The sequence below is a fragment of the Chroicocephalus ridibundus genome, chromosome 2, assembly GCF_963924245.1.
Source record: "Chroicocephalus ridibundus chromosome 2, bChrRid1.1, whole genome shotgun sequence".
Lineage (NCBI taxonomy): Eukaryota > Metazoa > Chordata > Aves > Charadriiformes > Laridae > Chroicocephalus > Chroicocephalus ridibundus.
In genome coordinates, this window is record NC_086285.1 from 25302653 (window position 1) to 25320080 (window position 17428).

General features: G+C 43.0%; 1 protein-coding gene across 2 annotated transcripts; it reads left to right on the forward strand.

Moving 5' to 3' along the window:
• The first annotated feature begins 117 nt into the window (after window positions 1–117).
• CLDN12 (claudin 12) lies at window positions 118–13355 on the forward strand. 2 transcript variants are annotated; one of them, XR_010069824.1, is made up of 4 exons: window positions 118–243; window positions 2952–3019; window positions 5566–11827; window positions 12709–13352. XR_010069824.1 is itself a non-coding variant. In XM_063324803.1 (3 exons), exon 3 carries the CDS (start codon window positions 5588–5590, stop codon window positions 6323–6325), a length of 738 nt encoding a protein of 245 aa, XP_063180873.1. In that variant the 5' UTR covers window positions 118–243; window positions 2952–3019; window positions 5566–5587; the 3' UTR covers window positions 6326–13355. The 2 variants fall into 2 exon arrangements, 1 of the variants encoding a protein (XP_063180873.1); XM_063324803.1 differs by having other exon boundaries at window positions 5566–13355.
• Window positions 13356–17428: the final 4073 nt, after the last annotated feature.

A 17428-nucleotide genomic window follows, 5' to 3' on the forward strand; every position in this document is an offset into this window, starting at 1 on the left:
GCGGGGCTCCCTACCGCCAGGCGGGACGCACCGCCGGCCGGGCCCCGCGGGGGGCGCTGGGAGTTGTAGTGCGCGGGGGAGGCTCGGGGCTGGCACTGCGGCGGCGCCGGACTACAACCCCAGAACCCTCCGGGCGCCCGCCGCCGGCCGCGGCCTCCCGAGTGGAGCGGCTCCGGCAGGCGGAGATCGGGCAGTGCGGTGGCTATGGTGCCTTTCCTCTGCGCCCCCGCGCCCTGACGGGAGGTGAGAGGCGGGAGCTGGCGTGTTGCGGGGGGGACGCGGCTCCGGCCCTGTCCCCGCGGCGCCCGGCCGTGAGGGGGCTGCCGCTGAGGGGGCTCCGCCGCCTCAGGCAGGTTGGGCCGGGAGGGGGGGTGGTTTCTGCGGCCCTTTCCGGTTTGCCCCCGCTCCCCGCCAGCCTGGCCTCGCTGCGCGGCCGGTTTGGTGCGCGTTGGGTTGGGGTGAGCCGGTACCGGCGGCGCTCGGCCTGTGCCGGGGGCTGCCGGCCCCCCCGGGGGGAGCCTGTGCCTCGGCCCCGGCCGGGCGCCCTCTGCCTCTCGCACATCGGTTGGTAAAATCATCGCCCCTGCCGCGTTCTTTTTGCCTCTCAGCTCCTAATGTATTAGCTAGGAGTGTTAATTCTCATCCTTTACTCCTGGATTTAATTTTTAATAGGAGTTTTGTAGAACTTGGAACTGTGAGATTGATTTCTAAAAGAAAAAAGCTGGCTGGTGGCACCGATTCTGTGTCTTACAGTTATCTTGAAACAGGGCGGGTGTTGGTCTCCTCTTTCTGGTGGCCAGTTCTCCAAAACTCGTAATATTTTTTTTAAACTGCTAACACTGTTCTGGATAGCTTCAGAATGCATTTGTTTATAAATTGTTTCCTGTGACCTGCCTCCTGCAGGGCTTTACAGAGCAGCGGTGGCTCAAGGCCATGCGAGGCAACAGAGTTGGCGTTACTCATCACTGAATTATGTCTCTAGTAAACGCCTTTCTTTTTTTTTAACTTGTTTTATTTTTTTTTGCCTTGTAGGTAGTTAATGATTTACCAGTTTTTAACTAGCTTCAGCCAGCATCTCTTGTTACAGCAACATGGATCTTTAGATTAGGAGCCTAGTAAAATCTGTCCCTGAAGTGGTATTCAGACTGGTAACTTTTGTGAATCAGATATAAGAGCCTCAAGTATTGCAGCTGTAAAATGCTTGGGATATAAGAAAATTGAGTCTAGAATCAAAGGCAAGGGAGGGTATCAACTATGTTGGCCAAAGCATGCTTTCTTCCTTGGGACAACCAGTTCAGAAGTGATTGAGGTCTCTAGTTGTTCAACACCACCAGTGACAGAGTAAAATCAGATGGACTAAATAGCTAGAGGAAAAGAAACTCCATGTCTGCAGAAATGAAGATCTTTTCGAGTTGTTTGTATCGGTTCCGAGTTGTTCTGTATCTGTTTATTACAACAGCTGGTGGCCACATGTTTTCGTCATTTAATGGGAGTGACTCTTGGCCTGGGCACAGCTCCCTTTCGGACAGGTTTGTTTGCCAGTACTAGTTTTCTGCTTAATTATGGTTGCTACTGAGGACTAGCTGGTGTGACACACTGGGGTGTGACCCTGCAGAGGGAGATCTGTCCGTTTAGCAGCAACCTAACCTAAAGTAAACATACAGAAAGCTTGATAATTGTTCAGAACTGTTGGTGAATAAAACCAGCTACTCTGAGCTGTGCAGTCATACTTTTTTTTTTTTCTCCAAACGCAAAAAAAAAAAAAAAGCTGCTACTTCTCTTCCAAATGCAGTTGAATGTATTGACACTGACCTCTGCAGCCCTGCATAGTTTGCCCAAATTGCTACATTCACTTGTAACAATTTTGGTTGATAAACCTGGCAGTGGAAATCCAGTGGGATGCTTGATTTGGTTGCGTCTGCATTTCCATGTCTTGTATGCATTTGTATAGCATTTGTATAGTCTTGTATAGCATTTGTATTGGAGAACTTAACTTAAACTTGGAAATTCACTTTCTCATTTAGTGAAAAATTTCAGTTGCATGAGTGTGTGCTGCAAGGTCTCTCTTTTGCCTAGATGGTTTGATAGAAGAATTCATTTGATGTTAGACCCCATGAGACTGCATTTATATATATAAATGTTATAATATTTCAGATTTTGATACAGGTCACTTAAAGTCTGTGTCCTTGTACATGTTAGTACAGCAAACTCACCTTTGGGTTGTAGCTCTTAACAATCACATAATGATATGCTTGTAGGTCTGACACTGTCCAGTAGAAAAGTGATTTTCCTGTTATGACCTGCAGAGCTGCTCTTGGAACTCAGTGGTGTGGATCCCAGAGATGGATGTAAAGAGAATCCACAAGAAGATCCTTTCTCTTTCTCTGGAAAAGCTGGACAGCCATTGAAAAGGCGTCACCAGTACTTCCTGCCGTTCTCCCTTTTCCTTCAAACCTTTGTGTAGAAGCCAGGAAGAAATAGAGAACCACAAGTATATAAACAGTTCAGAGTCTGTGTTTTGTTCTCTGACATAAAAAAATCATTGTGCCTTTTCCTCCCTGTTGATAAAGCGCAGCCTGGAATGTAACATCTGAAATAATGATTTTATATGACTTGGTATGGATTTTTTTTGCTAGACACATAAAATTCAGGATGTGAACATCTCCGCTTCTTGGAACACCCATAAGAAAGGGAGGGTTTTTGCACCCTTCTTATCTGTTGCATAAAGACAGAGATGGGTAGATAGAAAGAGAACATGCTCTGGGGAAGAATTCTGGGGGAAGAAAAAGAAGTAGTTTGAGCTTTGTTTTTTAAATAAGAGAAAATTGTAGAAAAGTGATGGAGTTGGTCTGATGTTAATGTATCTGAAATTCCTTATTTCTGAATTACAGTGCAAACAATGTTGCATGAAACAAATGTGATGTTGACTCTTTCCTTGTTCTGTTTCCTAGATCCAGTAACACCTTTCTTCCTACTTCTGAAGGTTGCTAAGGTTTCTCTTGATTTGGACACAGCACTGGTAAGTACACATCTTAATTAAGACAACATCTATTTTGTTACTGTCTTAATCGGGGATCTGTAACTAAAGCTGCAATTATAGCTATAAAGCTAGCAGAATTTACAAGATGGGACAAGTTTCCCCTGATGGGAGCATCATGGATATCTTACCTACAAATTCACTTTTCCTCGATAACCTGTGATGGGAAAATGAGCTATTTTCGGTGTCTTTCCCTTCCTACCTCAAGAGAAGCGCTACGGACTTTTTTTTTCTTTTTTTGAAAAAAAAAAAAAAAAAAGGCAAACACCCACCCCCCAAAACCAAACACAATCACCAATAAAAAAGAAAAAAAACCCAGACCAAACAACCCCAAAAAAACAACAACAAAAAAACCCAACCAAAAACCCACCCTTGGTGCATCTATCTGGAATGGCTGGCACAAACAAGGTATGCAGGGTGGCCTAAACACACCTGGCAGCTATAGGGTGAACTAGAGACTAAAGTCTTCTGTCCATGTAACTGGTACAGCAGAGGTAATAGAAAAATACAAATCTTCCCATGATGTCCTAAGTCCTGGCTGCATAGTCCTTGCCGTAACTATGCTTTGATATAGCGTAGTTTTTTCCTTCCATCCTCCTCTATTAGAAAAGATGGGTGCATCTCACATCACTTCTTGCCCACCCTGTGTTAACTCTGCCCAGATTTTCATCATCTACTACTCCAAATGACTGTGCAGAAACAGTGGATTTCTGAAAACGGCCAGTCTTGTGCTTGTTCCAGCTGCTTCTGGCAGAGCTCTGTCTCAGAGTATGCCTTGCCTGCATGGAAGTTTTATCCAGGCAAAGGCAAACTCTTTATGGAAGAGCAATAGTATTGAGCCTGAGGAGAACAAAATTTGATGCTGTATTAGATCTAAGCTTATTTGTTATTTTGTCTTGGGTCCTCCTACCCAGGGAGTATCCTATTAATGACTTGTTATCTGAAGAGGTTACTGCCATGAGAACAGTAGCTTGCCCACGCTCAGTTATTCTTAGCAAAAATATAATGCCGTCTTTTGGATGAATAAGGTGCGTTTTTAGCATAAATGGGGTTGTCATTATTTCTTTTCAGCAGTACTTCTTTAAAAGAGTATGATCGGCAGTTAAGCGTTACCCACATACCATTGCAATGCTTCAGGGTCAGATGGCATAAAAAGTAAATAAACGCCTAATGCCTTCTTAGGAAACAAATTTGGCTTTATTTAGTTGTCTATAAATCAATAAACTGCTGGCTAGCTGTATAGCTTGATAATGCTTGTAGTCTGCTTCCACTATACATGGAAATTCCTTATCTGAAAAGTTCCCTGGGTATTTGATGTTTGCAGGTATAGAAGGACAGTAAGGGATCAGATCCTGTTTCCTCTTTGGTTGCAACCATGTCTGTAACCTTTCTGAGATACAGAAATTTAGTTATTTGTATATATATTATGTAGAACTTCTAGTACCTAAAGAATTGTTTTGTGACTTTAGAGAAATAAGCACAATGCAGTATAATGATTTGGAAGAAAATTCACTAGGAATTAATGGCTTAATGTCTCTCTGAGAATTCTCAAAGTATCTGCTGATTTTTTAGGTACTATAATTTTTAGTGTCCTGCTTCAAGTACACTCTGGGATGGATGCTCAGTGCCTGTTATGCATTAGGCCTCTTTAAAGTATCTGAAGCACCCAGAAACAGGATTACTCAAATTAATGAGTCTCTTTTGTTTTGGAAATTTTATTTTTTTTTAAAAGACACGTCATTGAGATTGTTTCCTCGGATCTCTGCAGGCAAGAGGCTATGTTAGGTACGCAGGCAGTGATTGAATTGAAAAGGAAGCAGTATTCTTTAAAGCTTCCTCTGAAGAAGAAAATGGGAAAGCTGAAAAGCCATCTGCTTTCTGGAATTGTTCATGTGCCTGGACAGCTGGTTTTGAAAGGCAGAAGTAGTGTGGAAGAACTGTTAATTGCTTTCAAAAAATCATAGTAAATTACTCAAAAGTGCTTGCCTTCTCTACTAGCCTATACAACGTGTGGATAACTGCCTGCGTGTGCATTCCTTGTCCAGTCTTATGATGCTGGTTTTAAGCAGTTCAAGTTTACTCACGCGGCAGTGTGATAGGACTGACCGCGCACTCTGGTATTACACCTGGGCTAAAGAGAGGGAGCGGCCAGTTGAGGAGCAAAGGAGCTTCTTAAATCCCACCCACTCACTGACTCACCTTCTCCACTCAGACTCTGTAAAAGTACATGCAGTGACACAAGGTGAAAGGCTGTGTAGAATCACACGTTGAAGTGCTCCTTTTTTGATCTTGAACGCCGCAAATTTAGCAGTCTGTCAGCTGAGCAATCATAACAGTCTGTGTAAAAATCTGAGGTTTCACTAAAGTGTGAACTCGGTAGCGTTACCTCCACGTAAGTGTGTAAAGCAAAGAAGGTGCCAGAAGGTTACTGCCTACCAGCTACCACACAAGTCAACTATAGTCAGTCCTACGTCCATAAACTTTCACCCACTGATTTTTATTTTTTTATTTTTTCTTTTTAATTACAGGAAACAACTTCTGTGGGCAAAAATGGGCTGCCGGGATGTTCACGCAGCAACAGTACTGGCCTTCCTCAGTGGAACAGCCTCAGTAGCTGGACTCCTTGCAGCCGTTCTGCTTCCAAACTGGAGGCAAATGAGACTGTACACGTTCAACAAGAATGAGAGGAATGTGACTGTTTACACTGGACTCTGGATTAAGTGCGCTCGCTTTGATGGGAGCAGAGACTGTGTGATCTATGACCCACAGTGGTACACTGCTGTCGATCAACTGGATTTGCGTGTTCTTCAGTTCGCCCTTCCACTGAGTATGTTAACTGCCGTCTCCGCTCTGTTTCTCTGCTTGATTGGCATGTGTAACACAGCCTTTGTTTCCACCGTGCCAAACATCAAATTGGCCAAATGCCTTGTAAACAGTGCGGGCTGCCATCTCGTGGCTGGCCTCTTGTTCCTGCTTGCGTGTGCCATTTGTCTCACTCCATCAATCTGGGTCATTTTTTATAACAATTACCTGAACAGAAAATACGAGCCTGTCTTTAGCTTTGACATTTCTGTGTTTATTGCCATTGCCAGTGCTGGCGGTCTGTTTTTCACTTCCGTTCTGCTGTTTCTGTGGTACTGCGCATGTAAAAGCCTACCTTCTCCTTTCTGGCAGCCCCTCTATTCCCATGCCCCCAGCATGCACAGCTATGCCTCTCAGCCCTATTCTGCGCGCTCTCGCCTCTCTGCCATAGAGATCGACATTCCTGTTGTGACACATGCATCTTAAGAAGACACAGTCTTGGAAGCCAAGTTCTTGTGCTCATTCAGACCATGAAAATCACAGCTTGATTCTCTCTGCTGCCTTGCATTGAGCATAATCATTTGTAAGGTCAAGTTTCGCAAGGTGCAAAGCAATGGAGAGCTGAGTTCAGCAAGTCCGTTGCTGTTCTCATGTGTTACTTCCTGACCAACTCTTTTTTTTTTTTTTTTTTTTTTAACTTTGAAGTCGCTACAGACAAATTGCTGCTAATGCTGGGACAGTACACTAACAATAGTATCTGTTCATCCTTCTGCTAACTGAGATTAAAGCAGGTTTGAACATCTTTGCTACTTTGATAAGCTACGATTAGATTCTGATCCAGTTGTAAAAGCTCCATAGGTGGACCCTTCCACCCATGCATTATCCAAATGCTGGCAGTGGAACTGGGTGCAGGGGGTTCCCTGAATTTCTTGTTCACTTACACATGTGTATTTTAAGATGTGATGTCTGAAAAGGGTAAAGGGTATTTGACAGACTAATTCAGTTCTGTAGCACTGTTCTGCGTTTTCCACTGCACACAAAAAGCTACCCAATCATGAACTTCTGCAATAGAATTAGGGTCAAATTACCCTATATTTTCAAAGTAGCTATCAGAAGAAACTGATTTAACTAATAGTGTTCTTCTGTACTGTAATAGCATTTTCTGACTTACTGGAGGCTAGAAAGTTTTTTGTGAATTTTATTTCTAGTCTGTTTTTTAATAAGTTAGTAAAATCATTAGATCTATTTTGTGATTAAAACAAAAACCACTTGTATTTAAAAATTCTGTTTAGAAACTTGAATGGTTTATTTGAAGGCCATCTTAAAGATGGGTTTTCAAGTAGGCTTTAAAGGTTTATTCAGTTCTGGAGAGAAATGTCACTCACTGCAAAATGGATTAAGAAAAGCATGAAGAATTCTGAAGGCTATGAAAGACTCTTTTAGAACACCGTACACAAGCTATAACAACATCTCTCTAGGAAGGAGGTTATAACCCTGGGGAGAGATTTTTAAATCTAGATTGTTTTGGTTTGGCTTTTTTTTTTTAATGTATATATAAGTAACAATGAGCTTGTGTGTTTTTCAGAGTTGATCTTTATGGTTGTTGGACTTTCCATGCTGTAGCTGATTTAATTACTGATTAAGACTTAACCTTTTCAGCCTTGTTCTGCAACACCTTTCAAGTTGAGCTATTTTAAAATCCAGTTATTTCCTATGCTGCCACCTCACAACTAGAGAAAGTTTCCTATTCCTGTTTTCTGTAAGATGAGGTTTTGAATAACTTGTGAGCATCACTTTGTAGCTCTACGAGGATGAGGAGGGATTATACATTCCCAACCTGGAATGTCTTTAGATAATTTTTTTTTCTTTCTGAAATGCAGAGCAGCTCAGCCCTAAAGATCAAAGTGTTTTAATGTGAGCTTTAAAATTACTTGGAAATTTGATAACAGTGAGTTGAAGAGTGTTGTAATTAAGTCAAGTATTTGATTTACTCAGATTTTGGCAAATTGAGATCTTGTGTTTAAGATGTCATTCCAGTAAGGAAAGTTATTTTGATTGGTGGCATTCTGGAGCTTAGTGGATATTTGTATTCCATTAATCCCAGAACAAATTTCCTTTGCTAAAAAATCAAAGAGAGTTCTTTAATTCCAGTTCTGCAAACTCATCCGAGGTCCTGAAAATCAGTTTGTTTCCTTTTCCGTGCATTAGAAATAGGAACAAATGCTGTGCTGGGCACATAGAATGTGTTGGGTTGGAAGGCACCTTTAAAGGTCATCTAGTCCAACCCCCCTGCAGAAAGCAGGGACGATCTTGTTCTGTTACACTCTGTGCAATAACAGTATATTAAGAGGAATCATTTGGGGGTTTCTGGTAGGCCGTGGGCTTTGGTGGACTCGGACTTTAACTTCCTTTGGAGGAGGCTGAGCTCTGTCATAAATGCCCAGCAGAGTCAGTAAAGCGACAGGCCTTTCAGGCAGGCTGCTTGATTAAATTGCAGTCTAAGGAATTAACACTGCAGATGATAAAGAATACTTAAGGAGACAGGCCTTTAAAGTTACATTAATTTAATACCCTCTTAGGTTTACAAGGTATGATGTTAAATGAAGTATCTTGTTTTTTTTCTTTTTCCTTTTAATCAGATCGTGACTTGTGTGGGATTAGAATATGTATAATTACATGCTAGCCCACTTACTTTTCTTCAAAACTGAACTTTGCTTTACAGTTACTCTGGTTGTCCAACCTTTGATACTGTTGCTGTTTCAGCTGCCCGTATCCTTAGATGCTTTGTCAGGTCAAAGCAAAGGCTTGTGATTTCACGTCAGGTTGCTTCCCTGTCACTCCAGTGTCTTTTCTTCCTTGTGCCTTGCTTAAGTTATGAGTTGGCCAGTAAATGTTAGTTTTCAGTCAGCATCTGGTATGCTTTTTGAGCCTGAATTTACAAAGCATTTTGATCATTTTGGTGGGATGATGAATACATCTCTCAGTGGCTTTAAAAGGAGCTGAATCTTCAACATCTCCAGAGCAAGAAAAGCAGCCTGGCAAACTGGTGTTTTCTATGGAGAGTAAATGCAGCCAGTGTTTTGTCTATATGCTTTAAATAGCAGATGTCTCTGACAGCTCTTTTGTGTTCTGACTTTGATTTTTATGCACTAAACTTTCAATCAGTATTTGCTGCTGCCTAAGCTGTTATCTTGTTGCTTTGCAGTTTGTGTCTTTTCAAAAATCTGAGATGGATCTGAGTTATGAAAAGTGGGGATCCAAAAGTTAGTGGATTCCAGCGAAGGTTTCAGTTAAGGTCATCTTTATCAGTAGGACTGTTGCATCATGTTGTATCACCGAAGCACGGCTGGGTTTCTTTCAACAGTGCTGTTAATGTGAGTTTCTGCTGGATCCCAAGTGAAATTAACTGGAAGTGCTGTGCCGTATTTCTCCTTCTTTACGGAAGGGGTGGCCAACCTGTGATACTTGAGCCGAGTGCCACTCCAGCATTTCTCTTGCTAAGGTTACCGTCCTGCCCAGCGGCGGGGCCAGGGAGTGACAGGCCTCCCAGGATTTGGGGGAAGAACGCTTGTATCCTGCCGGTATCTGTGCCAGGGAAGAGCTGCTGTGGAGCAGTTAAACCCCCTGCCTCTGACCAGCCGTTCCTTCCTGGCAACTTCGCCGTGTGCAGGGCAGGCACTCTGGGCCTCGAACACAGGAGGATTTTAATTTGCGGCTCATGCAGTCAACGGTTGGGTGCTCTGGGATTACAGGAATTTGTAGGGGTTTTTTCCTAGTAATTCCTGTCCAACTTCTTGTTGTGTTTAATTACAGTGTTGGTTCTTTTTATGTGAAAAAGAAGATATGTATTTTTAATAAAACATTCTCCTATAGGTGCAGTTTATTTTGATCAATTTTTGTGGAAAACAGTAACTGCTAGAATACGAAAGACACTTTGTTTTGGTGTTGATCGCCAGACTTGCCAGACTGTTTCAGATGCCTTAACAGGGTTAAAATATGTTGCATGTATTTTAATTCATTAATTTTACAGGACTGCTGCTTTAAACAAAACAAAAAAAACTTCCAAAAAACCCAGACCAACCCCCTTCTGAAAGCTTGACTATTATTTATAATTTCCCTTTATTTTTATTGTAAACTAATCCTAAGAAGTACTAGGATTCCTTTTTCCTTAGTGAGGAGGAGAATGATTTCCCTTAATCTGGAGGATTCCCTCTCTCTGCCTGCGGCCAGGACACGGGCTGGGGGCCAGGGTCTGGTTCAGCCCCAGGGCAGGGCCAAAGCCTCAGTGTGCCATGGAAAAGGGCGCAGTCCTCCCCCCACATCCAAAGCCCTGGCTCTTCCCTTTGTTCGTTCTGCTGCTCAGTCAGCCGGTGCTCACCCAGTGCAATTTGCTAACCCAGCCAAAAACTTACGTCTTGGGTTAGTTTTCTCCTAGACTGGTAAGATTTACATTGTGTTGAAAGGCGGTGGTGGCATTAGTCATCCTCCTGCCCTCTCTCCTCTGCTGTGCTGGCTGTGCTGTCAGCTGGGGAATCGTAGAATCCTTACGGTTGGAAAAGACCTTTACTATCGAGTCCAACTGTTAACACTGCCAAGTTATCACTAAACCATGGCCCTCAGCACCACATCTACACTTCTTCTAAATGCCTTCAGGGATGGTGACTCAACCACTTCCCTGGGCAGCCTGTTCCAGCGCTTGACAACCCTTTTGGTGAAGAAATTTTTCCTAATATCCAATCTAAACCTCCCCTGGTGCGACTTGAGGCCGTTTCCTCTTGTCTTATTGCTTGTTACTTGGGAGAAGAGACCGACCCCCACCTCACTACAACCTCCTTTCAGGTAGGTGTAGAGAGCGATAAGGTCTCCCCTCAGCCTCCTTTTCTCCAGGCTAAACCACCCCAGCTCCCTCAGCTGCTCCTCATAACACTTGTGCTCCAGACCCCTCACCAGCTTCACTGCCCTTCTCTGGACCCGCTCCAGCACCTCAGCGTCTTTCTTGTAGCGAGGGGCCCAAAACTGGACACAGTATTAGAGGTGGGGCCTCACCAGTGCCAAGTACAGGGGGACAATCGCTTCCCTAGTCCTGCTGGCCACACTATTTCTGATACAGGCCAGAATATGCTACTGCCTGACATGTGAAAATGGTTTGGGCATCCCAGGGACTCGTGTCAGTCTGGAACGACGGTAACATTTAGTGATGCTTCCTTTCTGTTGCATGCTGCTCCTGGCACCTACAGCTCGGCAGCACGATGGTGATTCGGCACCGAGCCTTTCCCCATCTTTATAGGGCAAAATACAAACCCTTTGAGCGTTAGAAATGCCAATGCCATAGTGCAAGTTCAAAAAACAATCTGCGTTATTTATGCCTAATATAATGAGACTCACTGGTAATTCCTCTAGATTTCTAGAACTCTAAACTGGCAATCTAGTAAATTGGGGTTTTCTATTTGTTTGGGGAAGTAAAGTTTATATGAGAACAATTCTCGTGGAGGGTGCACAGTATAGAGCAGGTGTTGCCAGCAGTACAATTCACTCGAGGGGATGGAAAAACGATTTGATATTCTTTGCTTCTGCGGGTTCATGTCCTCCTTTGCTGTCACTTTCAGACAGGCCTCCTGTCCCTGAGAGTTGGTATAAACCTAGGCACTGGTTGGGTGTTGACATAAATAATGTGATGCAGAAAACTCAATTTCTCCCAAAACGTGGGAATGCCTCATTTTTTTCATATTAAAATTCCTAAAAGAAAACATCCCATGCATTTGCGCTCATTGAAAACAAATCTCTTGGCAGATTTTCCCCTGTTTTATTTCACAGGAACTGAATTAATGTACGTGAGTCAGCAGGTATGTATCGTTACTTATCCCTTCTTGTATCTGCTGAGCAGGCAGGTAACGCACCTTAGGCACAGCATAAGCTTTTTTGTACGTTTTTTGTTCCACTGCTGCATCAACATTCATCAAACTGGACACACAGAGGCCTCATCGAAGGGTAAGAGAGTGGTTTCTGTTTTCAAAACTGCTTTTTATTTGTGTTCCAAATGGTCAATTTGGTTATTCAGGTAATAGGCTGCTTGGGATGGGGCCCTTGTCTTTTGGGTGCAGCAGCTTCAAGATGTAAAGGCTGGGCGCAGGGCAGGAGAAATTGTGGTGAGCTGGGGGGTGAGAGTGGTCAAAGCTGTTCTGAGGAGAGAGACTAGAAAGCTGGACTGCAAGGGCAAGGTGGTTGTCTTAGTTTCTGTTCTAACGAAGAGCAAAATATGTAATTAAAGCTCTAAGTATTTGAATAAGCTTCTTGGCACCACAGACTCCTGGAATATGATAAGCAAGCTTTGAAAACACAGCGTATGAGTGCTGCCCAAGCAGCGTATGTCCTTGGGAACCACAGATGTTGGCCTAAGCGCTGAGCATCCCTTCCCAGCTCCATGCCATGCCAGAAGCTGCTGCATAGCCACCACTGCCAAGGGTGACATTTTAGCACCAGAGCCTGGCGCTCTCCGTCTCTCTGGAATCTCACTACTTGGTATGGCAGCACTTCCACCAGTGAGAGGGTCTGTAACCATGGCTATTGCAGTAGTTTTCTTCCCAAAGCCAACATATATTAATAAACAAATACGTAAGATCATTTACAAAGTCATACTTATGGAGTTTACATAAATACTAGCCATTCGGTCAAACAGAAATCATTTCCTAAAACAGGTCCTGGATGTATCTTAACTTACTGCAGACACTTTTTGACCTCGTATTCTAAAGGCTTTCACATGTGATTTCTTGATGGCCTTAAGCAGATGTAAATATAGTCTGCTACCAGAAGATGATGAAATCCCATCTTCTTGCTCCTTTTGCTATTTATTTTCTCCTCCGCTGATTTAGTTTCCAGCCTCCCAGGCGCTGACCCGGGCTGCCTCCCGGTGACGAGCTCTACTGCAACATAAAGGAAGAATATGTGAGTGGAAGAAGATGATGATGATGACAACCTTTGATTCTTCATGAAACCTTACTTTGAGATCTTTGTTTTCTTATCTCATGAGCATTTTACATATAGAAGACTCTGTGAATTCTGATTGTTATTTTTTTCAAGGCAGATTGTGTTTATTAATTGTAGAGGTGGTTGAAAAATGCTGTGTTTTGAGAGACACGTTGAACATTTATTAGCAAGGCAAAAAAACCACATTTCAGAAGTTTGTTCCCTGTTCTTTCATTTCCTCACTCACTCAGAAAAAGGAAGTATGACAAAGAAAAAAAAATGCAACAAAGGAAAAAAAGAGTTGATTTCTTTTTTTATTGAATTTGAAGATTACACTGCTTTAAACTATATATGTCTTAAGAAATCTCAACCAATGATGATATTAGTAAGGAAAAGTGCTATTTTTTGAGCAGGTGAATGGTGCTAAATATTAACATTTGCATTAGCTTTATAGGTTAGATCAGAACGGTTTAGTGTCATCTCTGAAGACTTAGCATGATCAATGACTATTATTGCGCTGTTTTGACTCTTTAATAAAGCTAGCAACGATAAAATGCTCGGGCTCTTTCTACTGCTGTGCTAAAGTGTCCTATAGACAGATTGAATTTCCTGGCAAAAGTATCACCTCAGGAAGCGGCTGACAAGGAATTATGTTCTCACAAAATAGGCTCGGTGGGAGGGCATTCTTTTTACAGTACAGTACAGTACAGATAAATCAGATTGCACAAATTTGGCTGCCTCCTGTGGCTGCCGATTCTGCTTGATTCAATTCTACATCTCCCAGAGGAGGCCTTGAAAAAATTATTCACCTTTCTGTTCTTTCTGAGGCTGGTGGGACAGGCACCTTCAGATCTGACCTGCCATCTGCAACTCGCACCAAATGCTGTTGACCTCCACAACTGCAGAGGGGAGGAGATTTATCTCCCTTGCAAGGGAGGGTCAGCCTAACGACTGGGAAAGAGGTGGCTCCGGTAGCTTGGTGGCACCACAGCACGGGCAGCCATGATGCAGGAGGTTTCTGGCGTTGCGGGTCAGCAAATACTGAGGTGCCGGTGGGGCTTTCGGCAGTTCTTTTGCCAGCTGCCACCGGGTTACAGAATTCATCGTTCATTATGGTACATCAGTTCCAGTCAGTTTGCACGAATGCTTTCGAAAGCCATGTGGCTGTACCTTAATTAGCCGAGGAGTTATGAGAACCTTGAGAACCACTAATCTCAGCGGCTGATGCCTATATGCCTCACTCGAGAAGCCACCTGAGAGCTGTAATTCTCTCTGGCTCTCAGCACTAATCTGCTCACAGCTCCTGGAGGAGATCTTGAACTCTGGGCAGAAAAGAATTTGCTGGGACGAGGTTTCACTACTCACAGTAAGATTCAAACACATCCCAGAGACTTTTTGGCTTAAAACACAGGAGAAGAACTCAAACAGCTCTTATTAGATAGATAACATGAAACCAACATAATTTAATGCAATATACCTCTGAGCTGCTTGTGGCTGCAGACTGAAGTACAAAACCCCCGCAGCTTTTGAGTTCGACGCTCAGGTTGGCTAAGTAAATTACCATTTCGTGAGAAGAAAGGCTGTCTTTGAGAGTTTCTGTCCTCTGAAAATTGTCCTTTTCCTCTAAGACCCCTTCTATGTATCATAGCTGTATTTGTTTCATGGGCAGCTCCATTCCCAAAAGAATTCCAGCCTTTTCTCCCTGTTTTCCTAACCTGGGCAAGTCAGTTCTCTGGGTCCAGCTTTCCACAGCAGCCCTCCAGGAGGCATCTTTTACCAGTTAATGTCTCAGGTGTCACCTTCTTATTTTTGCAGGGCACCAGAGCTGTCACGCGGGTCCGTAGAAGCTTCTATATGATCTATCGTAGATAACACAGTCTATGACTGAATTTGCTCGGATACTATTTAAATGAGCACTAAAATTGATCATGCTTCCTGAATTGGTTCTGGAAATTATTTTTTCTCACAGCTATTTTTACAATGTTTTGCATTTCACTTTGTTATTGATAATCATCTACTGTAGCAATTTAACACCTTTCCTTTGCTTTATTTCTGTGCCCAGCTGTCACACCTTTTTCCTAACAGGAACAAATACAAGTTCGTAATGGCTGAAAGCTATTAATTTGTTTTCTTGAGCTCTTAAACTTTCCTACATGGCTTGACATGATTACTATATTCCCAGAAAATACTGTCTGTGCCCAACCACTGTGCATTTTATGTCTCTTGCTGGATAAGTAGCATAACTGTGACTGAACGTAAGAAGGGAGAACGTAGCAGACGGCAGGACTTCCTTTTCCATCAGCACAGGCACAGAGGAAAACACCAGAAATTTGGACATCGGGTTTGAACTGAAAATCCCCATTTGGTACATGATCCAGCAGTAAACAAATCTGTCACCCGCTGTTTAGAAAGAAATGGTCTGTAAATCAAAACAAGGATTTGATCAGAGTTGTTTTGAAAATGCCTGGTGTGTTTAAAGGCGGACGTTTGTAAACTCTGAATTCTCGACACCACAGATCCATAGCTCGAGCAAGGAGATTTGGGCAGGATGCTGTGGCCACTGGTACACTTGTAGTGCTGCTACTTTCTGAAACAGCAGTTCTCTGCTTTGGATAATACAAGTGAGTCTATACTGCGAAACTTAGTACATGGTAATCAACACTAACTTCCCTGTATCTTAAATTCTTCAGAGGAGAAAGATATAAATAATTGCTACCGTCAAGATTCCAGGTTAAGTAATTCTGGGATACGTGCTGGAATGGTACATTCCTGTTTTTAAATATATGGGAATTTTATATTGCATGTGAAAAAAGAATAGAACGGATTCCTTTTCTGTGACGGTGTAGAACTGGTGTTGCACAAATCCCATGGAAAATAACTAGATGCAGATACAATTTCTCCTTAATTAGCCTGAATTGAAGCAATGGAGGGGGGAAGACAGATCAACGCTACAGCAAGATGTTTTGGTATTAGGATTCTTGAATTACTTCAGTTGAGTCAAGAAGCAAATTATATCAGCACTTGATATTGAAAATAATCAGAACAGATATGTGAGATATCAGTACTACAGTCTTTTCAAAGCTTCACAGTATTCTGAACCACATCTGAGTCTGCAGCAGGGGGAAGAAAAGCTGAAGTGCTGACAAGCCAGGAAATACCTAGTATCAAGAAAAAGATCCAGTGTCCAACTGAAAGAGTATGTTAACTCACACGATATAGATTGTGAAACGCCAAGAGAAAATCTGGTCCCCTCACAGTTTAGAAAAAGGACTAAATAAGAGCAGCTGTGCGGGCAAATACTTCTCCCATACTTTGGCATTAAATTGTTAGCTGATCTTTATCAGTTTTAACAAAAGAAATCTTTCAGAAGTTAGATAAGGCCTGGGAAATAGCAGCCAAGGGATATTTTCTGTCAGTTTGTTAAGCCAGTATCTTAAATCAAGTGGAGCTATTCATTGCTGGAATGCAACAGGACCCTTCTTTTTGGCGGCTGTTCCATTTTGTGACTCTCCTGTTTACCCTACCCCAACTCACTGTAGCTCTACAATGTCCCTCTTGCCCCAGCTATGACTGAGGAGATTTAATAAGGCAAGTACAAAACATGCAATTAAGTCTCATTACATGAGTTAATTCTGGGGAAAAAAAAAGCGGAATCTTGGAAACAGAGTTCTCTAGAGAGCAACAGCAATTTTAAATGGCAGAAAGCAAAACAGCGTGATCCGCGTGGCATTATAGCTGTGTTGCCAGGGAAAGCCTGTGCCCGGTTAAACCACAAGACAGAAGGCAACCCACAGGAAATCACAGGATGCCTATCTTATTTCACAGCTGGATGGATGCTGCTCAGCACGGTTTTCAATTACAGAGGTGCTGGGGCAAGAGCTGTGGAATTTAAAGTTTTGCGTGAGACATACAGATGAAAGTCGCGTCGTCCTTTAGTTATCATTGTGGTGTAGCGGGGTCTTAGGGATGTCCCTGCGTGCACACTCAGTGCACTAAACTCATTAACTCCCTGGGTGGTCCAAGAACTCCTCAGCCAGTCCCTGCACAGAAGAGACACTCAACTGAGCAAAGACACCTTGTCTTTGACAGCCCCAGCTCCTCACCACCTCCACAACAAAGGATTTGACTAACCTTTGTGGGAGATCTTCAGGTGGGGATTTCAGACAGTCCTAAGGATTCCTCTCAGGCAGCTCCTTCTGTGCCAAGACAAATTCCTACATCTAACTGTGTCATTTAACATCCTGGGTGAAGAACCTGGCCCTTCTAGAGACTCCTGGTGGTTCCTGCTGCAGAACTGACCAGATTGCACATGGATAAGATGCTTGTAAACGGTCTGTAGAAACTGTTCCTGTAGATGCAGAAATGGGCACACAGGACAGTAATTTTGTACATAGTAAATACAATAAGATGTTTTATTTTAAAATAATCTATAGCAATGGATGATGTACGTGCTGAAGTAGTCGCACAGGATCAGAGGCCAGGTGGGATGGGGGAACTGAGCAGAGAAGTGTTTAAGGGAGTCTGGTCTGATCCAGCGACTCAGGTCACTATCCAGGCTGCAACCAGCCGGCCTGTTTGGAGAGCTGAACAATACCCTATGCCAAGGTCCCGATCATTATTTTTCTT